Raw genomic sequence first — 27,411 nt, forward strand, 5'->3', positions numbered from 1 at the left:
AGCCCCTGTTGCCCAGCAGCCAGCCATCCATCCAGTTGGGCTGGAGCACTGAAGAGCCTCGGCACCTGGGAGCGTATCAGAATGTAAGCATCATGGAAGCTGCCTGGGTACCTTGCACAGGCTTGCAGGATCTGCATCCTATGGTCACACGCTATCTGCATGTTCATGGAGTGGAATCCCTTCCTGTTGACCAAGGCACCCGGCACACCTGCTGGCGCTTTAATGGCCACATGTGTTTAGGTTGCTCCCCTGGAGGCTGAATAGGGACATCTGGCCTCCTCCTCCTTCTGGCTCTATCTTCTTCCTCAGAGGAGGTGCCTCCAGCAGAGACCACAATCCCCATTCCCAGGGTAAGGGAAGGTTGTTTGGTACCTGTGGTATCAGGATTCTGGAGTCCTGAACTGAAGCCTCTTAATTCTGTTAAAGCAGCTCTGAAGCAAAATGAAGTTGTCCTGTTCACACAAGCAAGCAGCAGCAACTTATAAGCTAAAGTACTAACAACTTGCCAATGCCCACTCACCCCTCTTATCCTGAGCATGGATGAGATTTTTGAAAACATAGCCTAATCGCCTGACCATTGCACCCATGCGACACCCTGAAAATCACACAGGCTGCGTAAAATCACAGACAATTGGTACCTCAAGGGCCTTAACTGGCCCGTTAATTAATGGCGTGCCCACCTAGCGAAATATCATGAAGGTGCATGGTTATGTCGAGGCACATGCCTGACATCATTGCGCGTCATTTTATGCTCCGGTGTGTCAGGCGCATGGCGAATGTAAAATTCTGCCCCAGGAAGGTGAATGGAATCATGGAATGGTTGCAGCATAGAAGGGGCCATTCAGTCGATCATGTTTATACCAGCTCTTTGTAAGAAGTAACTCAGCTGGTCCCACTCCCCTGCCTTTGTCCCATAGTCCTGCAAATTTTTCTCTTCAGAGAAGAGATAAGGTCTTCAGACCTTTCGAAAGTCACAAAAAAGAGAGGGGAGATTTATCTGGACACTTTGATCTGGGCAGATGGTGGTGTAGTGGTAATGTCAATGGACTAGTAATCCAGCGGCCCAGACTAATGCTCTGGGGACACGGGAGACATGCGGCAAAAATTCCCCCCCCAACATCGGGTGGGTTGTGTGGGGGCGGGCGCGAACCCGATCGGCGCCCCCGATGAGGGACGCACCGCCATTTTGCGTGGGCAGGCCAATTAAGGCCCGTCCATCATGATGCGCAACCGGAAACACTGAGCGCTCCCTGTGCGGGCGAAGGGGGGATTCCCTGAGTGGTTCCCTGCACTCTTTCATGCATGCACGCTTTAAGGTTTTAAAATTTAAATAAAAGAAAAAAAACCCTATAAAACATGTCCCCTCATGTGACAGTGTCACATGAGATGGGACACGTCAATGAATTTTTTCAACATTTTTTATTTAATTAATAAATCCTTCATGAAACCTCATCCTGCCCTTGGATGAGGTTTCATGAAAAATGCGAAGGCCGCCTGGGCTCTTTGCCTGCCTGCCAACCTTAAGGTTGGATGGGCAGCTCAGTTAAGTACTTTAATTAGTTTTTAACAGGCCCTAATAGGCCTTTGACAGTTCGGCGGGAGTGCAGCCAACTCCACTGCGTGCCCGCCAAGCTGAAGATCAGAATGATGCGCGGTGATGTCGGGACGCCACCACGATGTTATTTTACGCATTGGCAACTAGACCCCACCCGCCGCTCGCCAATGGGAAAATGCCGTCCATGGGTTCAAATCCCACCACAGCAGGTGGAGAAATTTAAATTCAATTAATAATTCTGGAATTTAAAACTAGTCTGAAACAGTGGTGACCACGCATCTATTATCAACTGTCATAAAAACCCATCTGGTTCGCTAATGCCCTTTACGGAAGGAAATCTGCCATCTTTACCTGGTCTGACCTACATGTGACTCCAGGCCCACAACAATGTGGTTGACTCTTAATTGCCCTCAAGAATGGCCTATTGACTCTTAATTGCCCTCAAAAATGGCCTAGGAAGTCACTCAGATCAAGGTCAATTAGGGATGGGCAACAAATGCTGGCCTTGCCTGCAACGCCCACATCCCACAAAAGAATAAATTTTAAAAAAGGAACCAGTCACGCCCCTTAGATATGGTAGTGGTGCAGATCTGGTTAGAGGTCAGAGACAGGAAGGCCTGCGAGTCAGGCAGGTAAGGGGGCCTTAAATGCAGTGCTGGAGAAAACATGGTATTTGCCCTTATCCAAAAGGTATGAGGTTCTTGCTGCCTGTGTGAATGAGGGCAAAGTCATAGACAGGATAAGCAAAATGACCAGGGCACCATAGTACAGCAGGCATTTCAACAGGGGGGCAGTGAAAAGGGATCTGGTAGTGGTAGTCAAGAATGGGGATAGGTACTGTTCTCTGCAGTTGTGACCAGACGTTCAGAATGTTACACTGCCTGCCCAGTGCCAGAGTTAAGGACATCTCCTCGTGGCTGGGGAAAACTTGCAGTGGAAGGGAGAGGATCCAGTTGTCACGATCCATGTAGGAAACAGCAACATAGATGGAACTAGAAATGAGGTTCTACGGAGGAAGCTTAAGAAACAAGGTTGAAAGTAAAACACAGAACCTTATGGGTAATAATCCCTGGTTTATTACCTAAATCATGTGCAAATTGGCATTGGGTCAAACAGATTAGAAAGTTAAGCCTGTCATCGAAAGGGTGGTGTGGGAGGCAGGTGTTTTGAATAATGGTGCACTGCCAGTACTGGGAAAAGAGTAAGCTGCTCTGTTGGGACAGGCTTCATGAAAACCGGGCTGGGGGCATTGCCCTGGTGAATGAAATAACTAGGATGATAGGTAGGACTTTAAACTATTGAAGGTGGCAGTGGAGCAGCTTGGAGAAATGAAGAAAGTGTAAATTTAAAACCAATAAGAGAAATGTTGAAGCTGTACATCACAGTTGCAATTTGGATAAAATTAAGCAGGTATGTAGAGGCCGAGGGCTTAACAAAATTAATGGGGCATTAGTGATCAGATGACATCAGGGGAAAATAGAAAAACTAAAGCTAGATTTACTAAAGCAAAATAGATTGATTAATAGCACAGATAGAAATTAATGGGTTTGATCAAATAGCCTTAATGGAGATATGGTTGGAGAGTCACCAAGGTTGGGAACTAAATATTATTTTAAAAGAGATAGGCAAAATGGAAAAAGGCGTGGAGGGGGAGGTGTGGGGGGGGGGAGGAGGCAGGAGGAAGGAATGATAATGAAGAATGAGATAGAGAAAAAGGGGAAAAAAATCTTGAAAAATTAATATGTAGAATCAGTTTGGATGGAGCAGGAAACAATGGTGAAAGTAGTTTATAGGCCTCCTAAGAGTTGTAGTGTCAGGAAGTGTATAGATCAGGGAATTAGAGGGCTTTGGTAAGAACACCCCCTGTAGTTGTATACCATTGTGATCTCCTTACCTAAGGAAGGATATACTTGCCTTAGAGGGAGTGCAATGAAGATTCACCACCTGATTTTTGGGATGAGGGTATTGTCCTATGAAGAGAGATTGAGTAGAGCATGCCTATAGTTCAGAATAAAGGTCTCAATGAAGCACATAAAATTCTTAAGGGGTTTGACAGGGTTAATGCTGGGAGGGTGTTTCCTCTGGCTGGAGAGTCTAGAACTAGGGGTTTCAGTCTTAGAATAAGGGGTTAACTAGTTAGGGCTGAGATGAAATTTCTTCACTGAAAAGATAGTGAACCTTCAAAATTCTCTATCCCAGAGAACTGTGGATGCTCAGTTATTGAGTAGAGTCAGGTCAGAAGTCAGGAGATTTTTGAATGTTAATGGAATCCAGGAAGGTGGAACTGAGGTACAAGATACTGAGATCCAAATGACCTACCCCTGCTCCTATTTCTTTCAGTTCTATGGGACTACTACACAGAGCCTTCATTTGTTCATTTTCACATTAATGAAACAAGAATTGCTGAAGTGGCAAACAGCAGAGCAAAAGCATTCAAATTTGCTTCTCTGCCTGGGTAAGGATTCAGTATCCCAAAAAATATGAAGACATGCTAGGAATCAAAAAAATCATGCAATGGCCTTTCTTTTTAAAATGTGGTAGTTTTTTGTTAGCATTTCACCTTTTTAAAGATATGGTTATTTGAATATATGAAATAAACATACAATTCACACGGTGGAACGAGGAAAAGAAATGCAGCTGTAATGACAGTTGCTTCTTAATATATGCTGCACCCTCCACTAAACAATAACTGACTCAGATAGTCAACCAGGGTATCCAAAATGGAATTTCCTTTATATATAGAAAGAAAATAATACTTTATTCCTAAGAAGAATTATTGATTTTGATCAATTAATTCTGTGTTCTAAAAATCCATGGAAGTATTGCACATGGACTCCCATTTGTGAAAATTAAATTTGGGAAATGTTACTTGGAAGAAAACTGTCATTTGTTAAAAACAGAAAAGTAGAACTTATTTTGCTTTTAATCTGTGACTATCTTCTGGGAATTTGTTACAACAAACAAGGAATGAGGATGGATATGGGGGTGGCGGATGCAGTGAAATTTAACTTCATGCAGATTTCAATAAGACACGAAGTAATGTGGCGTATGTTCTGCACAACACTTTAGAACCTCTGTAATCTTTATTAAATATTGTAAGTCGAAACATATTTTGTGGTCTAAAATACAGCCAACTTATATTCTATTAGTATTTTTAAATTTGGAAATTATACATAACTGTGTTTATCAAGTCCCACTAATATTGATTTTATTGTACATGGGTAATGGGGGGGGTGCTGGAAATTAATATAGCACACAATTGGACAAAGATACGAGTGCTGGAAATTAACATTCCCTTTAGCAACAAGCATGCTGTAGTCAAATATAGCCTGTGCCTGATGCAAAGTAAAGCTGTGCTTATAATGATAATTATGGCCCCTAGAGCACTTGAAATGTAAAGTGCAAATGTTTTCACATTACTGTTGTGATCCAAGTTTTGCACTGTGCAACAGGGTTTCTCACCATTGCTATTAATCTTCAGATTCAAGTTTCAAGTACGCAACTCATTTCACTATTGCATGAGTAACAACATACATGTCCTGTTATGATACTTTTTTTTACACCGGATCATTCACCGGATGTGGTTTTCGCTGGCTGAGCCAGCATTTATTGCCCATCCCTAATTGCCCTTGAGAAGGTGGTGGTGAGCTGCTTTCTTGAACCGCTGCAGTCCATGTGGTGTAGGTACACCCACAGTGCTGTTAGGAAGGGAGTTCCAGGGATTTAACCCAGCAACAGTGAAGGAATGGCAATATATTTCCAAGTCAGGATGGTGAGTGACTTGGAGGGGAACTTCCAGATGGTGGTGTTCCCATGTATCTGCTGCCCTTGTCCTTCTAGATGTTGTGGTTTGGAAGGCTCCACAATTGTTGCCATAAATTCTGTGACCTAGACACCAACTTTAACCCTCTCTGATAACTGTCTTAGGCAAAACCAGATGGTTCACAACCTTGGTATTATATATCGGACACCATGATGAGCATCCAAACACATAACTGTGCCACCAATAAGACAGTCTACTTCTATCTCTATAACATCACCCAACTCAGACTCTGCCTCAGCTTGTCTGATGCTGAAACACTCATTCGTGCCATTGTTACTTCTGAACTTTACTATTCCAATGCAGTTCTGGTCAGCTTCCTACGTTCTACCTCCATAAACTTAAGGTCATCCACAATTCTGATGCACGTGTCCTAAATTGCACCCAAATCCCATTTGCCCATTACCCACTCCTGTGCTTGATGAACTACATTGGCTCCTAGTTAAACAATGCTTCAATTTTAAAATTCTCATCTTTGTTTTTGATTCCCTCCATGACCTCAACCTTCTCTATCTATGTAGTCTCTTCCAGCCCCACAACCCTCTGAGATATCTGTAACCCTCTAATTCTGGCCTCTTGAGCATCTCCAATTTTAATTAGCTCCAGTGTTGCAAGCTCTGGTCCTAAGCTCTTGAATTCCCTCCCTAACCCTCTCCACACTTATACCTCTCTTTCTCCATTTAATATACTCCTGGAGACATACTTCTTTGGCCAAGCTTTTGGTCATCTGACCTAAAATCTCCTTATGGGGCTGATTGTCAAATTTTGATTTATAACATGCCTATGAAGCACTTTGGGACATTTTACTGCTTAAAATCTGTTGTGTAAGTACAAATTTTTGTTGCTAACAGAACTATGTTATTCCTTGCAATTCATATGTTTGACAATCTGAGGCATATATGGATTGCAAACAATACCATTCCATCAAGGTTGAAGATGGTCATTGACCACCAGAAGAGGATAACGCAGGTGGCTGCAAGGTATATTGGCAGCAACTTTGATGATTTTGTATTGCGACAGTGCACAATGCCACACTATTTGAAGGAAAAAACAAGATGGACAGATGGCTGCTTCTGACAAATGTACTGTTTCTACTGAGTCATGAGGTCACTCTGACACAATTGGCAACACCTGGATGACATTGCTGGCTGACTGCTTCATTCACTAATTTGCCTCTTCTGCATTTCTCCAGGAGAGGCCTGTTTGGAGCATTCAAATCAACAAAGGACAAAATTTTTAGCTTGGCGGACAGGCGCACGACCAACCAGCTCGAGCGTAAAATGATGTGCGTTGACGTCGGGTGAGCGTCCTAACGTCAACGCGCAGTCACGCAATATTTTGGTTGGCGGGCATGCGCCGGAGTCAGCAGCACCGACAATTATAAGGCCTATTAAAGCCATTAACGAGGTATTTAAAAGAAATTTTTCGCTGCCTGTCCAACCTTACGGTTGGCAGGTGGTCTTTGCACTTGTTAGGATGGGATGAGGTTTCCAAAAGCAAATTAAAAGTAAAATAAAAAAATTTAAATTTAATTAACAACATGTCCCTGCTCATTTGATAGAGTCACATGAGGGGACATGTTTTATAGTATTTTTCATTTCTTTATATTTTTTTAAACTCTTCATCTCCCTGAGGCAGCTCTGTGCCTCAGGCAGATTTTCAAGCGTGCACTTGCCCCCCTTGCCCTCCTCCCCCTGCCCGCACAGGCAGCGCTGAGCACTGCCGCTCGCGTTTCACACTAGGCAGGCCTTAATTGGCCTGCCAGTGTGAAATCGCCTTCTGGCCTCGATCACGGGTGGCAGTCGGCTTCCTGACCAAGCCCGCCCAACAGGGGCAAGATTCTGCCCAAAATGTACCATATAGCAATTTCTGTTGACATACTAGTGTTGTTCTCTACCTTTATCCTCTAAGATATGTAATATCTCTGCTAACACACATAACAGTTCATACATAGGTTACAAGCAACAAACTCACTTGTAGCATTTCTTCTGTTTAAGTATCAGGCTAATTCTGTGTTGACATCCTCATCTCCCTGTCAGGATATCATGGATTTAAGTACCACTGCAGTACTTGAGCACATAATAGGCCTGATATTTCAGTAGTACGGAGGAGGTCCTGTATTATCAGTAGTGCCATAATGGAGGAAACATTGGGGTGAACTTTCAGGCCTCTTACTTGGTGGAATACAACAGTAACACCTCAAAAATGGTGGACAATGACATACCTCCCCACTTCTGCCAGCGCTGTGGTCATGGCAATGTTTCCCAGGCCTCTCACTGGTACAAGTGCCTCCTAAGTCAGGTGCTGGGCCTATTAAAATACATAGGACACTGATTGCTATTTTTGGGCTGAACTGTGTGAAACCTGAAGTGAGCATCAACTAGTGGTCTGGCTGAAGAGCAACTTGAAAGTGAGTTTCTCGTTGGTTTTGTGGGACTGAGAGGAGTAGGAGTCTCTCCAGATTCGATGAAAATAGGCTTGGTTACTGGCACTCCAACTGCCCTCTCTCTGTAGATTTGGTCATTAGCATATTGCTGTTTGTGGGACCTTATTTTCCAAAAATTGGCTGCCACATTTCCTACATTACAACAGTGATTCCACTTCATAAGTACTTAATTGCTATAAAATGACTTGGTATGTCTTGTGGTCATGAAAAGTGTTATATTTCTTTCATTCAATTGCAAGTATTTCTTTCTTTCAATTGCAAACCTACCTAGCTCTCTCCCAAAGGTTAGCCAGACCACCTGATATTATGGCAGCCTAGAGCTGGTAGGGTAACTTTTTTAGCCACAGCCTGATGGCCAAAAGCAACTGAGGCCCAGTTTCTTAAAATGGACCAGGCCTTGCAGTCGGACCAACCTGCAGCTGCCTACCATGTTCTGCTGGTCAGCCATCCAGTGGGGAGATCCACCCTATTAAACTGAGGCCCCATTCAGGTGGGTGTAAAAGTTCCTGTGGTGCAATTTATCAAAGAATGATCTAGCCACATTTACTCCTCAACCAACACCAGTACAAACAGTTTAAGCAGTCATTCATCTCATTGCTGTTTGTAAAACTTTGCAAATTGGCTACAACATTACCTATATAACATTGACTACATTTGGATGTTAAATCTTTTGAGATGTCCTGAGGATGTGAGGAAATAATTTATTTTTTTCCTTTACAGTTTCTCATTAATACAAATTGAAAATATAGCAGTTTATCTAGAGCACTGAAAATATAGCAATTTATCTCGAGCATGAGATTCTTGATTTCTAACTGCATAATTTAGATGGTTCTTCAAATGTTAGCAGCAATGAACTGTTCAATTAATCCAATGAGTCCCACTTGGTTTCAACCTCATTTGTACTAATTGTTCAAACAATAGGAATGTTAGCATTGTTAAACTTTATTAAACTCAAAATAATTTCCCTCAGAAAATATTTTCATACACTCTGTATTAGTACCACCAGACCTTTATTCATGTTAGACCTCTTAGAAATATGTTATTTTTATTTTAAATTGGAGATATTTTTAATACAACCTTGGTGCAACAATTACATAAAATGAGAGAGTACTTTGAACAAACAATACTCTCTATAGATCGTGACCTTTCTTTCCCATTAACTTTATTTTAATGTTGGTGGGGAGTTGGGTTCTTCATAGTTTAGCTAACATTTGCATTGTGACCTATTCTGAACTCACTGTATTTTGTGCCTCAGAGACGTGCAGAGATGAAACACACCAGATTCTAGCTGTGAACAGGACTTTATTACGAATATTTTTAAAATGTCTGCCTCAAGCTTCCAGTTTACTTTCAGTTTCTCTTTCTATGTAACCACTTAGCAAAGGGGACAGTCAACAGATATACAATCAAACACTGAACAACTGAACACAACATCTTTTCCCTTTTGTAAAACTAAAAGATCTTACTTTAAATTAAACCATCCTGAACAACAAACATATGTACATTGAGTCATTTCTTAAGAGTTCTGAGTGTCTGTTTTCTCTAAGTACAAAAATAGTTTTTGAGATCTGAAGGTCACTGATGATGATGCTGCGATCTATGAACTTGACATTGTGGCTCCGCGTGATCATCTCAATGAGGTGGATGATCAACATCACAGTCAGTCATCAGAAAAGGAAATGTATTCTCATAATCACTGTCCTCGAAATATTCTGGTCTGTTTGCTATCAAGCATCTTGTGTTCCACTTTGTATTGTTATCCAACAGATAAGCATTGGCATCGAGCAACTGTTTGATCTGCTTTGGTCCTGATAGAGATGAAGCGAGCTTGTGGTCACGATCTGACTGTTTGATGCAAATCTCCAACTTCAAATTGTGTTTTTCTTGTGTGTGTTCGCTTGTTGAAATATGCTTTTGCTTTACCTTGTCGCTTTGCAATTTCTTCTGCTTTCACTATGACAATTTCATTAGATAGCAGTGATGACTTTAGAATTGTCCCAGCATAACCAGTTATAACCAGTCATAAGTTTAGCCAGTGTCTTTCTGGTTACAGAATGTGGAACTAATTAATTTATGCAAAGTAGGGTATGAGTGGATTGTTCAAATATTTTCCCCTCCGATATGCAAGCTCTCAGGCAGTCCTTGATTATCCTGTTGAAATTTTCAATGCCACCATTCAATTGCAGGTTGTATCACGATGTCAGATAGCGGTAAATTCTGTAGCTTTCCAGGAACTCAGTGAACTGACTGGAAACACACCTCGGTCCATTGTCTGTAGTGATAGTCTCTGGCAAACCCCATTTTGTAAACAACTTGTTTAAAATGTCAATGACCAAAATGATGGCTATGGAATTTGTTGTAACAATTTCCAGCCATTTCTATGTAGATCATGAACAGCAAGCAAAAGAAGTTGATTGCTAGGGGTGTTTGCATTTCTCCAAAAATATCTACTTGGGAGTTGTTGCCATGGTTTTGTTAGCCATGGGGTCAGTTGTAGAGGTGCTGGACAAGGTTTAACAGACTTTGCACTGAATGAACATGTTATGCAGTTTCTAATTAATTTTTCTATGTGGTATCTATTGCTGGCCACCAGACTGCTTCACAGAATCGTTGTTTTATCTTAGCAACACCTGGATATCCTTCATGGTGTTGCGAATATCTAGTTCGTAATTAATATGTTTTAGAATATAACTTTTGTTTCAAAGTTTTAACTGTAGATAAATGGAGGCTTCTGGTTGAGAAACTGGTAAACGCAACTCTGATATAAATGCAACTCAAACAAGCCTGTGTTTATTATGCATAAAAGGTAGCCTGTGTTTATCTTACCAGGTTAGAGTTGATAATGGAAAGAACTTGAACAATGAATCTCTAAGGTTGTAATGGAGCCAGAAGATCTGGAGAAAGGGTTGTAAACTCCATTAGCAATATAAATTATTTATGTGGGCTACAGAATCAAAGATTTATGTTGAAGGTAAAATAATTAATTTACATTTCTGTTTGAAGATATCCCAAAGCATGCTACATTTTCATTGAGATGGGCTATGGGGTAGAAGTTTCTCTTGTTTAAGTTATCTGGGTGTTTGCTCAGAAAACAGTTGCAATTTTGCTTTGGTGTAGACTACATCTCACTGCATTGAACGAGCCAATAGGAGATGATTGGTAGTCAAGCGTGCATTTTAAGCAGAAAAAATACTAACTTTACCGTTCACCACACAGGATAGGGGTGGAGCTCAAGCTCAGTTTTCATTTTGTGAGGGAGAAAGCAGGTAGGTTTGCCCAGTTTACAGCTAGAGGAAAAAATCTAAAGTGCTCCTCACTGAGTATTGTGGGAGAGAGCAGTCAGCAGAGCTAGCTTGGAGAGCTGTGAGAAGGTGGTTGGGTACTTGTCAACAAGCAGAACAAGGAGCTCAGAAGTCCACAATTATGAGATTTTGAAGAGAATTTAGAGGATAATTTAGCCAAAAGCTAACAGAAGGATCCCTGTTAAATTTCGTACCTAAAAAACAGCTGGAACAATGAGGAAAAATCAAAGTGACTTCTGGCAGGCTGGAGGGGGGTGGGGGGGCGGGGGCATACCTTTGGGTTGGTCCCAGAGAAAGTGAATGAACCTTCAAGATTCTTGTTGGGGGGGCGGTGGGGTTTAAAAAGAGCAGAATTCATAGCATAAATAATTATAAACTATAGTGTTACGTTAATAGTGCTCGCTTTATTTATGTCCAATAAAGTTTGTTTTTGTTTAAAAACGTTAAATCTTGCGGTGTAGTTCTGTCAGTTAATTATGGGGTGTTTGGATTTCTCTTTAAATGTTAACAGTCCCCAACAGGATTGTAACAATGGACAAGATGCAACACTTGTTGCTGTAGTGTTTTCAGGTTAAATGCTCGAGTTCCGCCTACAATATTGTTGTTATTAAACAATGCAAGTTCATTGCATACTCTGTAGTACAGGACCAGTTCTTACTCTATTTCGTGAGGCCACTCAATTTTTAGATCTTATTTTCTGCAGTACGCTGTCAGTCACCAACTTTGCCTTCAACTTCTCTCACGTAACAAGATTCGCAGACGTGTGTGAAATCACCATGATCACATAGTCTTCAATGTTGCAAGTCATTTCGCTAGTGGTCTTGAACCCAGAGTTTCTGGCTCAGACATAGGGGCTCTACCCATTGAACCACAAGACCTTCCAGGCTTTGGTAATAACCTGACTGCAAAAAGTGCAGTTCTAAACAACAGTTCTAATAGAACTTAAAAGACTGAAGAAATGTCAATAGTGATTTTGATTCGGTGGTCTGTAACTGAAATATACACCATGTTGTGCGTGCAATAACTAAATAGTTTTAAGGGCTTAATGAAGACAAAACCTTTGAGATAACTTCCAAAAAATGACTTAATAGTAAGGACCTCAACCATGAAATTCTGCAGCTATGAAGGCAACACTCTGAGCCTGCCTAGCAACAAGCTGAGCTTCCACTGCAGTGTTCAGACATTGGATGGCTTCTACTTGTGCAGCAATAGAAGCTGAGACATCTGCATCAGATGCTGCATCATGGTTGGGTCCATAAGCGTGCTACTGGGGTTGACCACCATTTCCATTGTGGAGAGAATGGGCTCCAAGCGCTGCAAAAAGCCTTCTGCCATGTTGGTGCAGGACTCCTCCATGCATCTTTACTTTGATTGCAGGCTTTCTGGCAGACCTGCCAATGCACCAAGCATTTCATTGTGCAAACCCATCAGCCTTCTTCTGTAGGTCACCGATCGAAGTAATCACCTGAGTCCTCTGCAGCAGAATTCATGTGCAACTTCACCATCCAGCAAACGAGTATTTGTGCTACCTTTGTCCCCTGCCCTGGTTGCAACCCACCTGTGCCCAGTGTCTCACCACTAGCAGATCCTGCCTATACAATATCCTCCAAAATATGCAGAGGAATTGTAACTGAGCTGGTGGCTGAGAGTGTGGGAACAAATAATGGTGCTTCTTCTTCAGTGCTGTTTTTCTACTCTTCCACCACTTTCTCTTCTGCCGCTGACTGGCCAGGTTGCAATTCTTGGGTATCTGAAAGGAGAAAGGCACAAGGGTAGAGTTGTGGTGGGGACAGGGGGAAAGCAAGAGGTGCATGTTTACATTATCTGAACTTGTAATCCGGAAGAAATTGTGCGTGAGGGGAAATTGGGATATGAGGAGGAGGATTAGACATGAGCAAGCCATCATCTTTGATGGGTTTCAGCCCCATTGCTGGTCACAATCTCAATCATGGCTGCTCTAATGACAGTGAGCACTGCCTCCTCCCTGGGGGTAAGGACACGTAGCTGTGACAGTCCCTTACCGGTTAGGTGGTGCTGCCTCTGGTTATGCACCAACTTATGCTACAAGAGAAAGGAAGTATGTCAGTGAGTGTGGCACTCTTTCTTTTGGTGATGTGGTTGCCATGGTTGAATTGCTAACAGTGTGTGTAAGCTGTGAGGCTTGCAGTACATCTAAGTGTGTGAGGCTGAGGTGAAACTATGAATATTTGGCATGAATCATGTTTGATAGAGATTGTTGATAATTAAATGACAGAGTGCGGTGCATTGAGCCGTGTGTGAGGCTATTGGGGTAACTCGTGACATACGGCATTTGAAGTCATATTAACTGACCTTGATGACAAGTGTGACGTGTCATGAAGGGATTAATGTCTATAATGTTATTGGAAATTATTTTTAAATGGAGCTTGTAGTAAGGTCTGTGTCTATGTGTGTGTTTATGTGTGTGGCTTAACTGGATTAAAACTCGCTAGTTTGGGTGCTTTGATGTATAGTAGTTTGAGATGTTAATTAGATAAACGTAAGGATAGAAGGTAAAGAGTACATTTGCAATTGTTGAATAAACCATTCAAAAGAATGGGTAAAATCTTGCACCTAGCTAGGAGACACCAAGCAATGGAATTGGTGGAATAAAAGGATTATTGTTAGGAGAGGTCAAATTTAAATATCTAGTAATACAATGGAAAATTTATATTCAAAGGGAAAGCTAGGTACAAACCAAAAGGAGTTTGTGTGTGTGTGTCAGAGGCATGTAAGATCTAACCAGCCTGTAAGCCTAGGACTGTGTCTGCAAAGGAACCTCATTTTGAATTTGAAAGGTCAAATGTGCTTTGCCTGGTATCTGTTTAAAGTCAATGGGTTATTGTCGCCTTGGTGAAGATTTACCTGGGAGTGATGAATTTGGGAATTTGTTTAAAAGTTATTATGGAAGTAATTTGTAGACATGTGCATGTGTTTAATTTCTTGTTAAATTAATAAATGTTAAAAAAAACCTCTTGAAGCTTGGTGGTGTTATTTCTGAATTCAGAGCTGCATCTCAAACATACCAATATAGGTTATGACAGTTGTTTCCCTCTGGGATTTAAACAACTCAGCCTTTACCAACTTCTGTTACAACAGAAGTCATTGAATTCCTTGTAGCACTGCATCCTGGTCCTGGGGGCTAGAATCCTGGCATTGACTGCAAATGCTAGATGATCCCATTGCCTTCACAAAATTGATCTGCAGGACCTCTGTGGATAGATGACACCTTTTCTCCAACTCCTGTATCAAGGCCTCCAGTGCAACATCTGAAAATCTTGGAGCCTGTTCTTTGCCATGTTGTGCCATTCTTGTGGGCGGAATCATCCCAGTTTTGCACGCAGTGCAGTATCGGACAGGAAAAAGGGTGTTTTACCCACCGGCCTCAATGGCAGATTTTCACACCATATCATCCCAATCCTGCCTCATTAATCATGCATTCCCAGGAAACACGCTGTTTTGATGACGGGCAAGCGAATCACCTCGTCATTTCATCACGCCTGCCACCATATTTAAAGTGCAGCCATGCACACATTTCAGTGTTTCCAGCCCAGTACTGCTGCAAAGAAGACATGGCCCCAATAGGCAAGAAGACTGCCTAATGACGCACCCCTTGAGCGCCTTTTGAACACAGTGGAGGCCTGCCGTGATGTCCTCTACCACTGCTCTGGCCGCAGGAGGGGCAGCAACATCACTACTCCAGCACGGGCGGAAGTGGCAGCACTGGTCAGCGCCAATGCCCTGCAAAAGAGCACAGCCACCCAGTGCCGCAAGAGGATGAATAGTCTCATCTGTTCTGCCAGAGTAAGTCACTCTTCTTATCACTCTCAACTCACACACTCACAAACCCATCACACATCCACAGGGATCTCACAGCTCAAGGGACAACGCCACTAACACACACACACCCTTACATCTCCATTAGGCTCATATCCTCTCAAGTTCGCACCCTCATCCCATCCATGGCTCCACTCACCATACAAACATTCCATGAAGTGCCATGTATCCTGATCACACTCTCTCCATCTGTTTTCATGCAGGAGAAGCTGACTCACAACGGTAGGGAGTGGTCCCACACCGGGGGTGGAGTGGCCCACATTAGGCCCCTCAATCACTTTGAGGAGCATGTCATCGCACTGACTGGTGAAGACAAGGACTGTGCCTGTGGTGAGGGTGAGGTTGGCAGTGAACACCCATCTGAGGATCCTGCATAACATCCCTCTTTCAACACAAATGTGAGTGCTCTCTCTCCTGCTTTTGACTCCACTGACATGCACTAATTATTTCTACTTTGGTTCACAGGGAGCTCTGCCAAGTAACCGACAACCTCAGCCAGCCAGTCCCTCAGCTCCAGCCAAAAGAACTCCTCCTCCATTGAAGAGCTGGAAATAAGCAGCTTGGAAGACCCGTCACAGTGCAATGCAGACATACACCTCAGTGGGACCTGGATCTAGAGCAGGCTCGGGTTTACAATTTGGTGGTCACCGCATGGACACGTCTGCAGCAGGAGGAGGCAGGTTCAGCCAAGCTCCCTGGCACTTGGAGGACAGCTGAGGAAGAGGCATCTGTGAGTCCGAGTCAGATGACGAGCCTCTGGATTCAGCCTTCCAACCCATCGTGGAGAGTCAGCAGAAGGTGGGGGGACATCACGCAGAGCTACTGGAAGCCCTCAACAGAATGGCACGCAAGTCAGTGGAGCACATCCACCTGATCTGATGAATTGGTGCCCACATGTGCGCGTACGGAGGTCTCCATAGGAAAGATGGCGGACGCCATGGAGAGCCTGGTTCAGCAGAACGCAGAGGTATGCGCAGGCCTGCACGCCATCGCAATAGCCATGGGTGAATTCTTGCAGCGGCAACATGAGATGAAAGCGGGGCACCTCAACATCCGCGCAGGTGCTCCTTCCCCTCAAGGAGTCAGGCTGGGCCCCTCGGACACTCGAAAGGAGGAGGAGCGGCAGCTGGACACCCCTAGGTCATCCACTCATGAATCCCAGAGGCTGTCCTCTCCCTCTGAGTCCCTTTTACCTGTGATTCCCTCAATCTCGTCCTCTGTCACCACAGACAGAGCAGCCGGCCTACAGGAGAACAGCCAAAGCAAGCTGTGGCCCCCAAGGACTCGGCTCTCCAGAAGACCCATGCTGAAGGCATCGGAGGCACCGGGGCAACCATTGCACAGGCTGTCTCCACCCTTCTGCGGATGTCAGGGCAGCACCTAGAAGTCTAAGGCGTTCAAAAGTTAAGAAATTCTGATCACAGTTGGTTGCATGGGTGAACATATTTTGTTACTTAACATTCTGAAAATATAATCACTTTCACTGAACAATGTGTAATGGTGTCTTACAGCTTGATTTACAAGATTCGCAAGTCCTCCCAGAGCATACACCCCCCCCCACTAGCAGTTCAGCTGCATACAGCTGGGCCATGAGTGATTCTGGAGGGTAAGGTGTGTTTGTGGCAGGGCCTTTCGGAACCTCGTGCAAACATTCTCCCACGCACACGCTCAACACTCCTGCTCAACACTCATCTCAATATCTTGAGAATTTTCAATGCTGTGTGCTGGGGTTTGGGGTTCGCTTTCAGTCGTTCCTCTGAGCTGACCTGCATTTCTGTCCACCCACTCATCACACTCCCAAGCAGCACCTGTTCTCACCCACCACGACTCTCGTTTCAATTTTGATTTAGCAAGTATGGTGTGGTTAACATTCTTCTTCAGGTACCCTGTCCTTTCCCCTCCCCCAGTCATCCATTTCATTTCCCCCATCGCTGTCGACCCCCCTAGCATCACCCTCCACCTCCCCATCGTCACCTACCAGCCAGAGCCCTTTTCTTTCGGAGATGTCCAGGTGAACGTGCACATTCCCTTACATCCAGAAAATCCCACCTAACATTCCCAACCTCCTCCTTCCCATACCAAGGGTCCGAGTCTGCTTCCGAATCCCCACCAATAACCCTCATCGTTCCTTCTACCGATATAATTTCATCCTCGTCCTCCCGCCTCACTCTACCCTCGGTCATTCTCACCATTCCCTCCTACCACGCCCATCCTAATTTCGCTCCCCATGAGGCAGTCATAGCTCAACTCTCTTATACGTTCATCTAGACACCGCACCCCCCCCCCACCCCACCCCCCACCGCCCCGACCCCCACATTGGAACTCTTTCCCCCACCCACTTAGTCCTTCCCCCTTTCCGGCTTCTTCCCCCTTCTCGACTCCTTCCTCCACCCTCTACTCCTTTCCCAATGCCTTCCTCCATCCTTACTTCTTATTCTATCATTATTCCTTTCCCTTCCTGGACTCCTTGCTCCCTCCCTGGACTCTGTCCCAACCTCACCACCCCATGGCACACCTTCCTCTCCCAGTCAATCCTAGACCTTCCTCTCCCACCCCCTGGTGCATCTTCCTCTCCCAAACACAGCTAGACCTTCCTCTTCAGCCCCTCGATGATCATCTGTTGTGAGCAGAGCCTCAACGGTGATTTTCCACCTTCTGTGAGCTGCTTCGCGGTGGAGCCACGTCCATCAAACTCCACCCAGCATGTGATAGACATTCCTACAGAATCCTGTTACTGACAGGCTCCAGCATCTTCTGCTCCTCGATGTGAGCAAGGCCCTGACAGTAAGTCCTGACTTCTGCACATCACACTTGTCAAGGCATGTTCTGCACCGGCGTGTTTTCCCGCTGCTGTGCTTGAATTATCCAGCAAGGGGGGATGATTCTGGTGAGCTGGGCTTATAATGGTATGCAGATGCATTACAATGATGTTCCTGACATCCGATGGTGGAAAACGCGGCCCGCATTGATGGGCAGACCAGGCAATCGCAAGCTGGTTTCACGACATTGTGAAACCGATTTTTGGCCTTCTCACCATATTGTCCACTCATGCCGCCCAAAGTCAGCGGGCAGGGAAAATTCCACTTTGTGTCTTTCCCAGGTCAAACTCACTCCTACAGTGACTTTTAGTATCTGCTCCAACCAAAGCGCATCTTCCCTTTAAGAGGTGCAGGTTGGCTTTAAGTAGTTAGGCTAACTTGAACTCGTCTAGCGTCTCATAATTTTGCAGCCCCTGCTCAGGCATGCAGCCATTCAACAACGCACATTGCAAAGTTTGCATGCTGCCTGCTCAGAAATAATGGGGAATGTTTAATCATGCATTACCATCCCCACGCCCTGATCTCTCAGCAAAACATATTGGTAAATAAAAGCCTTGATAAATAAAAGCAATAAAATAATAATAATAAAATAAAATAAAAGCAATTTTCCAATTTACATTGGACGAGGCTTCGAGCCTTCAATACATATGCAGAGCGTTTCTTCAACATCTTTTCAAGCATTTTGTAAAATTGTTGTACTGCACAAACATTTTATTACTGGTGTAAAGTTATAGTGGTACCAAGAAATCTTTCCTTTAATTAAGATAATGTCAGTTTTGCCCGTAAGTTAATAACTCAGATTTTGTTTGTATTCCCCGACAAAATTTTGCACAAATTTGTTTTTGACTTGCCTTTTAATAAAGGCTTGGTAGGCTTTAACAAGCAAAAACGTTTTTGTTTTCATTAATTTCCATGAACATATCTTAGGATGGAAATCTGAGTTAGAGCTGCAGTATAAACATGAACAGTCTGTTACTGTTTTCTGCCTTGTTTTCCTGCTTTTGAATGTTTTTCTTTTTGCCAGAGTTATCAACAGAGGAACATCTGGCCTCAGTGAGAATGCATCGCTATTCTTAATTTCACTCTTAACTATATGAATGTATTCTAAGTATTAATAGTCAGAGTTTCTTTAGTTAAATGGGAAAATGAAACTCAGTCTTCCCAACTTCTTGTAGATAATCACCTTTTTTTTTTATGTGGGATATCCAGCTGGTGATGGAAATTTTCAAACGATCAAAAACTAGACAATGAAGAGGTTAGGGCAAAACCCTTTCACTATTTTTGATTCAGCCCAGACGATAGGATAAATCCCCTGTATCTGCTGTCCACACATAACCTGACAACGTTCATGGACTTCTTTGAAGAAGTAAAGGAGTGCATTTATAAAAGAAACACCATGGATAATTTGTGTATAGATTTTTAAAAGGTGCTTGATAAGGTGATTCACAGAAGGAAGACCCTGATTGGAATTGCAAATGACTACTAAATCATCATAAACCCAGCAGATCTAGTTTCTTTCTCTTCAGTGGGCAATCCACTGGAGTTACATTGTTGCACATCCCAGAAATATGGGTCTCTATGATTCTACTATGATTTGACTAAATATACTTCTAATATTGTGTATCCATGGTACAAACTCTGCTCTTAATTTAAGGATAAAAGGTTGATTGAATGAAATTGTGCTTCCAATGCAGAGCTTCACGCACCAGAAGTTCATTCAGTAAACTGAAGACTTGTTCCACAAAGTTTAAACGTTCAACAGAAAACAATGGGTCATCAAATACCTGGATGTGCCTCTTTGTTGGGACTGTGATTTCATAATTTTAGGCCTTATAGCTGCCATTCTTAGAGAGGTTGATATGGTACACTTACTACCTTAAAGGTTGAGAATAAAGCATATTACTGTGCACAGACAGTTTTATTTTGCTGCTCAGTGTTCTACATCCAAGAGTGATTGGCACTGACATTGAAGTGTGTTCCATTCATCAGAATGAATGGAATAATCAACCACTCCAGTAGCAGAATCTTCTTCTTGCGACAGAGGTCCTGGCGGGGTACCGGAAGGGCATGGCACTTCCCCTCAGAGGCGGAGCGGCTGGATATGTGCAATTACGTGCAGGGGTAAGGGCCTCCGCCAATTATGCAGTGGGGTTGGGCAAGAAGGCGCCAGGCTCACCCTTACCTCATGGGGTTGAAGGTCCATATATGAACAGCATCCAGACAGGCATCCGCTCCTTACCGTCCAGCAGCATCAGTCTGGCTGCTTGCGAGGAGTTTTGAATCCCTGGATCTGTTGGCACTGACACTAGCATTTCATAAGGAGGCCAAGAGATCTTGCAGAGGCCTCATTCTGGCTGGAATCTGGATGCAATGTGGGTGTCAGATACCTGTCTGGAATGTCAGTCCATCACCCTTGCACTACCTTCGAAGACCCTCCAGCCACTCACTGCCCCCATCACCCTTGACCAACTATCATTCACCCTAGAGCTTCTTCCTGTCACCATCAATCAGCTTCCTGGCACTGCACCACCCTCCATTACTCTCAATTTGCTATTTGTCATCCTCGATCCTCCCTCTATCATCCTTGACCTGCCCTCTCTTACCCCCAACTCTCAGGCTCATCACTGACCTTCCCTCTAGATCTCGTGTATGTAGGCACTGACCTTCCCTGTGTAATCCAGCTTCCTCTCTCTGTCCCCCATGAGCCTTCATAGGGCTGCACCACCCACCCTCCCTCCCTCAGTCAGCCATGCCCTTTTAGCAACCGCCACCTAACCTCAATGTATCAATGTCTCCTTCTCTGTGGTTCAACAAAGCTCTCCATACAAGAAAAGCAATGTCTACTCAGTCCAAATCCACCAGGAAGTCCACCTCACATGCTGCACACCACCTTTAACCAGTTGTGAATCTGAAGGCTCATGTTTCTTGTTTGTTACATACTTAATGCCAAAGGTACAATTTAATCACACAAAGTTGTCTTTTAATGAGCATGCATGACTTGCTAACATATTAAAGAGGTTGCTGCCGCTTGCTGTAGGGAAGCACGATCCACCTTCAATCTGCCACCTATTTAATAGTCAACTTTTATCCTGCTGCCAGGAAGTTGACATTTTGCCTCCCACTCAATTAAGTGCCCCTGTCCGCCTCTTTTCCCACACCCGGGAGCTTCACAAGATTCTGCCCTAGATCTTCCTGAGTCAGGCCTCATTCCTTATTCAAAGCAAATCCCAGGCCGGACTGAGTTAGGCAAAGGGAGCTAACAAGCAGACGATGGGCAGGAAATCCAAAACATCATTCGTCTTAAATGAATGCAGAGTTTACTTAAAGGAAAAAGCCAATCACAGGTAAGTGATTGTATGTAAGGGTACAAATAGTCTCCAGCCTTTCCAAACACTGTAAGGAGTTTAACATTGTTGCAACCTATTACCTCAGAGGTTGCAAAGGCCATCTGACTGCTCTTAAATGCATTACCCTGGGGAAAGAGCAATGGTATGAGACAAATTGGACACCTCTTTCAAACAGTCAGCACTGCATTGGCACAATGGGCTGAATGACCTCTTTCTGTGCTGTGTGATTCTATGAAATGGGACAGCACCTAGTTCTGATACTATCCCAGTTGAGATATACAAAACCAGTGGCAACTTAGTCAAATGCCTCAAAAAATTATTTCAATCAATGTAGGACATAAGAAAGATCCCCTAAGGGTTCAAGGATGCTTCAATTGTCAATCTCTTTCAGGAAAAGGGAAACAGTTTTATCTGTAATAATCACTGGGGAATCTCTTTACTTGTTATTGTTAGAAAGAGCCTCGCAAAAGTGATGCTCAACCACTTTATTCAACAAATTGCTGAAAAATACTACCAGTCAGTATGACAATGATGATATTATTATATTTTTATAGCACCTTTAACATATATAAACGTCACAGAGGTGAAAGAGAATGCCGATCAAAAGCTTGATTAGAGGTGGGGTTTAAAGTGGGTCAGGTTACCACCCAGCAAAATATCATGGAGGTCACAGATGCCAGGTGACATGCATGGCACATCTTCAAGTCCCATTGTTCTGTTGCACATGCAGGTCACTGATATTAGGTACAGGTATATAATTTGGATGGAAGATATGCCCAAGAAGGTATTAACATACCTTTACCACCTCCTTCAGAAAGACCCCCACACAACATGTAATATTTGTATGGCAGAGTCAATGGCCAAAGTAACTGTGATAGATTTATAAAATAGATTTATTGGGCTCCTTTCTGGCTGTAGCACTGAGGACATCTGCAATGTCAGTTTGCTGTCAGCATCAAGGAGGTTGAAGATTAATTATTCATAAGGCCAATAGCTGGAACCCTTGCGTAACTTACCAATAGCAGCAATGTGCAAGGACAACACAATTCTACAGGACACCTGGCACTCTGAGTCCAGTAAGTCATCAGCTACAGTAACATTTCCGTTCAAGCCCCTGGGGACAATGCTGTGTCCTATATTAAGTAAAAGGGAGGTTTTTATTGTCTCAATACGGGCATTGTACATGACCACCAACATAAAATCATGCAGGTCAACACCTACTTCCCTGGAAACCCTCATGATGCCTTCAATTTAACGCAATAATTTATGCCACTGAATTGGGAGATTGGAACAATGCAATCAAGATAGCAAAAGGCTGATCTAGACAGTTAGGGTATGTTACATTTATGCCCCAACGATAAAGAGAAGTAAACTACAAACTGAAATTTTGAATTTGCATTTATATAGCACCTTTCATGTCCTCAATGTCTTAAAGCAGTGCAAAAATAGTCACTTGAGGTTTACCAGCAAATGCAGCACCCAAATTGCACACATCAATGTCCCACAATATCAGTGACCAGTTAATCTGTTTTTGGAGGTATTGATCAGTAAGCAAATGGCTCTGCACATGTATTATTATTATAGGTAAGATTCAGCTGTTTTAGACACAGGTAATTAGTGTTGCTCTTTTATCATTTGCTGATGCATGGTGTGGGAGAGGAAATCTACATTTTACCCTACAGACTGCAAACAGTATTATCTTGCTTAAACAAGCAGGGATATTTTTCCAGAAACTTTTAGTAACGCACAGTTAACCCATGAATAGCACACAAACAATGGTTTTTAGGCTTTACTTAATTTTTACTTTAAATCAATACAGTATGCACCTAGCTGCAATACATGTAAATGTTTAAACTCTTGAAGGACTCCTGCTGTGTCAGTTGTTGTTGGAACCTGGAAAAGACTTTCATTCAGTAAGATGCTGATGTCATTCTGATAATTCCCCATCAGGATGCCAAAACAGTTCCTCTAAAACTGCAATTCCAGATGATTCAATAGATATTTAAAGAATTTAAAAGGAGCCCCTTGCAACGGCGACTTCGGAAAATAAATTTAAAAAATCAGTGTGTGATACTCTTTTCGAGTTATCAACAGTCACAGATTGCAACTCTTTTGAGTACAATCACAGTTCTTGGTTTCCGGGAGTGGGACATGAACCCTCAACCCTCTGATTCAAAGGCGAGGGTGCTATGAACTGTATGGAACAGTTCTCAACAGTATATAATGGATAGGGAACACGAGGATCGGATTTAGGTTTCAGGTGAATTAGTTGTAATATTTTATTGTTTGTACACTAACTTTTAATTTTTTTGAGTATATGTGGATTTTCCCTCATTTCAATGATAAGCGTATCAATCACACGATGTCACAGGCAATAATTAAGTGATCACTTATTAACGGGGCAGTTAGCAGTGAAAATGAAGCAACTCATGGATAGCTCAGAAGTTAATACTGGGAGTTGTTGCCGCAGACATGCTAACTTCACAGGTAGAAAACTAAGGGCAGGATTTTCCGGCCCTGTCTGCAGGCGGGGTCGACCAGTCCCACTGAAAGCCAATGGACTTTTGGCTGGGTCGCTGCATCACCCGTGGCGGGTCCCACTACGGCGAGGCCAAAAAATCCCAGCCTAAAAGTGGTTTTAAAGCTCTAGTCTCAAGGAGAACAAATGGCATCATAACTACAAGAGTTAACCTTGAGCAGTTTCTACTGTGATCTGAAAAGCAAAATGAGATTAACATACTGTATTCACTCAATGTTCCTTTTTTTGTAATAGATACATAATATGGAGTGCATTAGCAATTTTCTACTTCTTTCCCTTTTTGGCTGCAAGTGATGTCAATACGGTCATCTCCACCAACAAGTTGTGTGTCAGTGATTACAGTGTTCATTTCTAGGAAATGACAATACCAGTATATATAATATAATAATGCTATCAGTACGTGACATCATTTTATACATTATGTATACCTCGATGCAATACCTCCAATTCTGGCCTCTTGCACATGCCGAATTTTAATCACTTCTCCATTGGCAACCGTGCCTTCAGCTGTCAAAGCTCTAACTTTGGATTTCCTTCCCAAACCTCTCCATTCCTCAACTTTGCTTTCCTCTTTTAAGACACCCCTTAAAAACTACTTTTGTGACCAAGTGCCTTATGTGGCTCTGTGTCAAACTTTGTTTGATAATGCATCTGTGAAACACCTTGGGACGTTTTACGATGTTAAAGATGCAATATAAATGCAAGTTGTTGTTTGAGACAGAAAGAATTTGCATTTATATAGTTCATTCCACAATCTCAGGATATCCTCCAGCATTTTATTGCCAATGAAATACTTTTGAACTGTGATCATTATTGTAATGTAGGAAACACAGCAGTTAATTTGCTGTCCTACAAACAATTTGATAATGACCAGATAATCTGTTTTAATGCTGCTGGTTGAGGGACAGATATAATGGGGAACTCCCCTGCTCTTTTTTGAATAGTGGTATGGAATCTTTTACTCCCACCTGAGAGGGCAGAAGGGACCTTTTAACATCCCATCCACAGCATTCCCTCACTACTAGATTGGATTGTCAGCCTAGATTTTGTGCTTAAGGTGTTGGAATGATACATACTTTATACCTTTATACTACATTTAGGGATTATTAGCTTTCATAAAAACAGTTGCATTTTACGCAATCATACTATAATCAAGTTTGCAGCCACAAAGAGTTCATGTATTGATAACCCAAGAAGTGTTCTACCTCATGTTAGTTTCTTGCTCCTAAAATTCTTTCAAACAATGCTCTAGATAGTACTTGTGTGGAACAACTGAATATCTAAAAATCGTTTATTTTGCTTTTGTTCAAACCTGCAATAGTCTTTTTGTGCCAGTTACTATTTAGTTTTCTCAGAAGGTAACATTACATATGGTGACAACTATCATTTGCACTCCTTCCCATCAATAAACCGCTTCATCCTGGGTCTGTGCACAACAGCTAACAGAAACACATTCACTCCTTGAGATCATTTTCTTGAAATAGAAAACTGCATATGCCTCTCCTATTTCACATTAAACCACTATTTTACTTAGAATGCAGACACACTGAGTCATGCCAGGCAGTGGAAAGGGGGAGTTAACAAATGTCAGCCAAGAGAACAGCAACTCTCTTTCATAGTGTGTGTCCAATCCACAATATCACCTGCAAACTCTGCCCCTATCCCTCACCCTATGAGGGAATTTATGAAGACTGTCTCATCAAACAGTCTTTACTTTGTCAAATTTAAGCACATTGTCCAGGATTAGTTTGTCCTCTTAAACTCCAGGATGATCTCACCTTCTGGCTCAGTATCAAAAGGTCCAAATGGAAGTTTGCCAAAACTGCGCCTGCAACACCACCCCCTCACCACCCACATCCCCCCACCCCCGATCCATTTTGGCATGGTTTACTTCTCCCAAAGACTCCCACTGCAGTAATGAACAGTCCTTATTGCGGGAATACCAGACTTTATGTAAATAAATACCTTGTAGTTGCACCTGTGGCTTTCCAAGATAGAAAATCAGGGAGATCAAAGAAATGACCAGCTTTTTCCCAGCAAATGGTTCGCAGTTTCTGGCAAATTCAAACAAACACAATTAACAATTCCAAAAACAAGCTAATATCCTCTGCATGTGGTATTTACAAGATAATTTGTTTCTTTAAGTGTTACTGTAACTTACAATTGTAAATTGTAATGTTGCAAAACATTTAAAAATTATCACATCACATAAAAAAAATGTTACATATAAGTTAATTTGCTTTTAAAGCGGTGGTTATTTGTCTTTATAATAGTTCACAATTAAAAATCTAAAATTTAAAGCTAATACATCACAATTCATACCCTAAAAAATATTTTCATTTTCAAAGAATGCATTGTTAAAAAAATTACGAAATGTTACGTTTATTATGTTTTTCAATGTTGAAATCACTCTGCCAGGTTCTCATTTTCCCGGTGATGTTATCCCAGACGCATAAGCAACCGAGCGAATGAAAAACATGATGGAGACTGCAGTAACCTGGAATGCCCCGATCACTCCCAAGTGGAAAAAACTCAACAGTGGAAGAATTTTCTTTTTTTAAAATTCATTCATGGGAGGTGGGTATCATTGGCAAGGGCAGCCTTTATTACCCACCCCTCTGCTGAAATGTCATGGTGCTATGCATAATTCCCAATTTAAAGGACGGATTGCAGTGTGTTCTCAACCACTATCAATACTACCCCCTCCACGCACAGTGGCTGAGACGGCATAAAAGAAAATTTAATGACCAACATCCCCAACATGCCTCCAAGCCTGCACTTTGGGGATGGAAATGCTGCACATGATAAATTATACCTCAGGCATATTCAATGACACTACACAATGCTCCAACAACTAACATAATTTAAAATAATGCAAAACAACAGAAACATCTGTTTATCAAAAATTGAAACTGAATCCAATGATGAGGATAGTCAACCAGCTTCCCTTTTCATTGTTTTAATGTCCAAAAGTGTAAGTCCAGTTATCACTTTAAAATCTGCCAATGGGAGCTTTAACTTTTTTTTACCTGCAATTCAATGGTGGTGTCATTAATTTGTACATCTTGTCTAAGAGGAAAGAATGGTTGAGAACTAAAAAGAACACACACATTTCGTTGAGAAGAAATTTTAAATCTAATTACTTCAAAGCAAAATTTATTTTTAATAAACACATTTACAGAGAGGAGTGTTATTTAAAAGCATCATCAACTACTTTCAGGTTAGTTTCTGATTGATTTCTACTAGCTGTTGCAGCAATTGTGGTAATGTTTAATGATCCCAATAGTCGGTTCTGTCACACTTTTGTATGGCAGCATGGCTTTTGTTATTTGCATGCTGCCCATGTGTGGGTATGGATTGGCACCCAAGCCAAGAATCATGTCATCAATAGATATCACTTGTCGCCTAGTGACCACCCTCTGGTTTGTCATGGTGTCTCAATGTAGATGGTACAGTGAACGGCCGCATAATGAAGGCGCCATGACTGCTGCAAGGGTAACCAAAACTGACCTGCATGATACAACGCATGTAGTCACACACTATTTGGATGTAGAGGGAGTGGAACCCCTTTTGGGTGCAGTACGTCTCAGGGTTGACATCCAAAGGGACAAGTGTGAAGTCAGTGGTGCCCTGCACCATAGGGAAATCTAAAACCCATGCAAAGCTGCTTCTCTCTGGCAAGAGAGAATGAAACTCAGTTCTCTTGGAATTCAGGGCCTCAGTGACCT

At 42.6% G+C, this 27,411-nt stretch overlaps 1 protein-coding gene across 6 annotated transcripts in view; it reads right to left on the reverse strand.

The window, feature by feature from the left end:
- Positions 1-27,411, reverse strand: part of fggy (FGGY carbohydrate kinase domain containing) — a 371,941-nt gene that overhangs the window by 261,214 nt on the left and 83,316 nt on the right. For all 6 annotated transcript variants that reach the window (XR_013579315.1, XM_078561209.1, XM_078561205.1 and 3 more), the window contains one exon: positions 25,649-25,737. Coding sequence is in view for 5 of the 6 variants with exons in the window: in XM_078561209.1 (XP_078417335.1) it covers positions 25,649-25,737 (89 nt within the window). In the remaining variant the exon portion in view is untranslated. The remainder of the gene's footprint in view (positions 1-25,648; positions 25,738-27,411) is intronic.

This window comes from Cetorhinus maximus, chromosome 17, assembly GCF_964194155.1.
Source record: "Cetorhinus maximus chromosome 17, sCetMax3.hap1.1, whole genome shotgun sequence".
Lineage (NCBI taxonomy): Eukaryota > Metazoa > Chordata > Chondrichthyes > Lamniformes > Cetorhinidae > Cetorhinus > Cetorhinus maximus.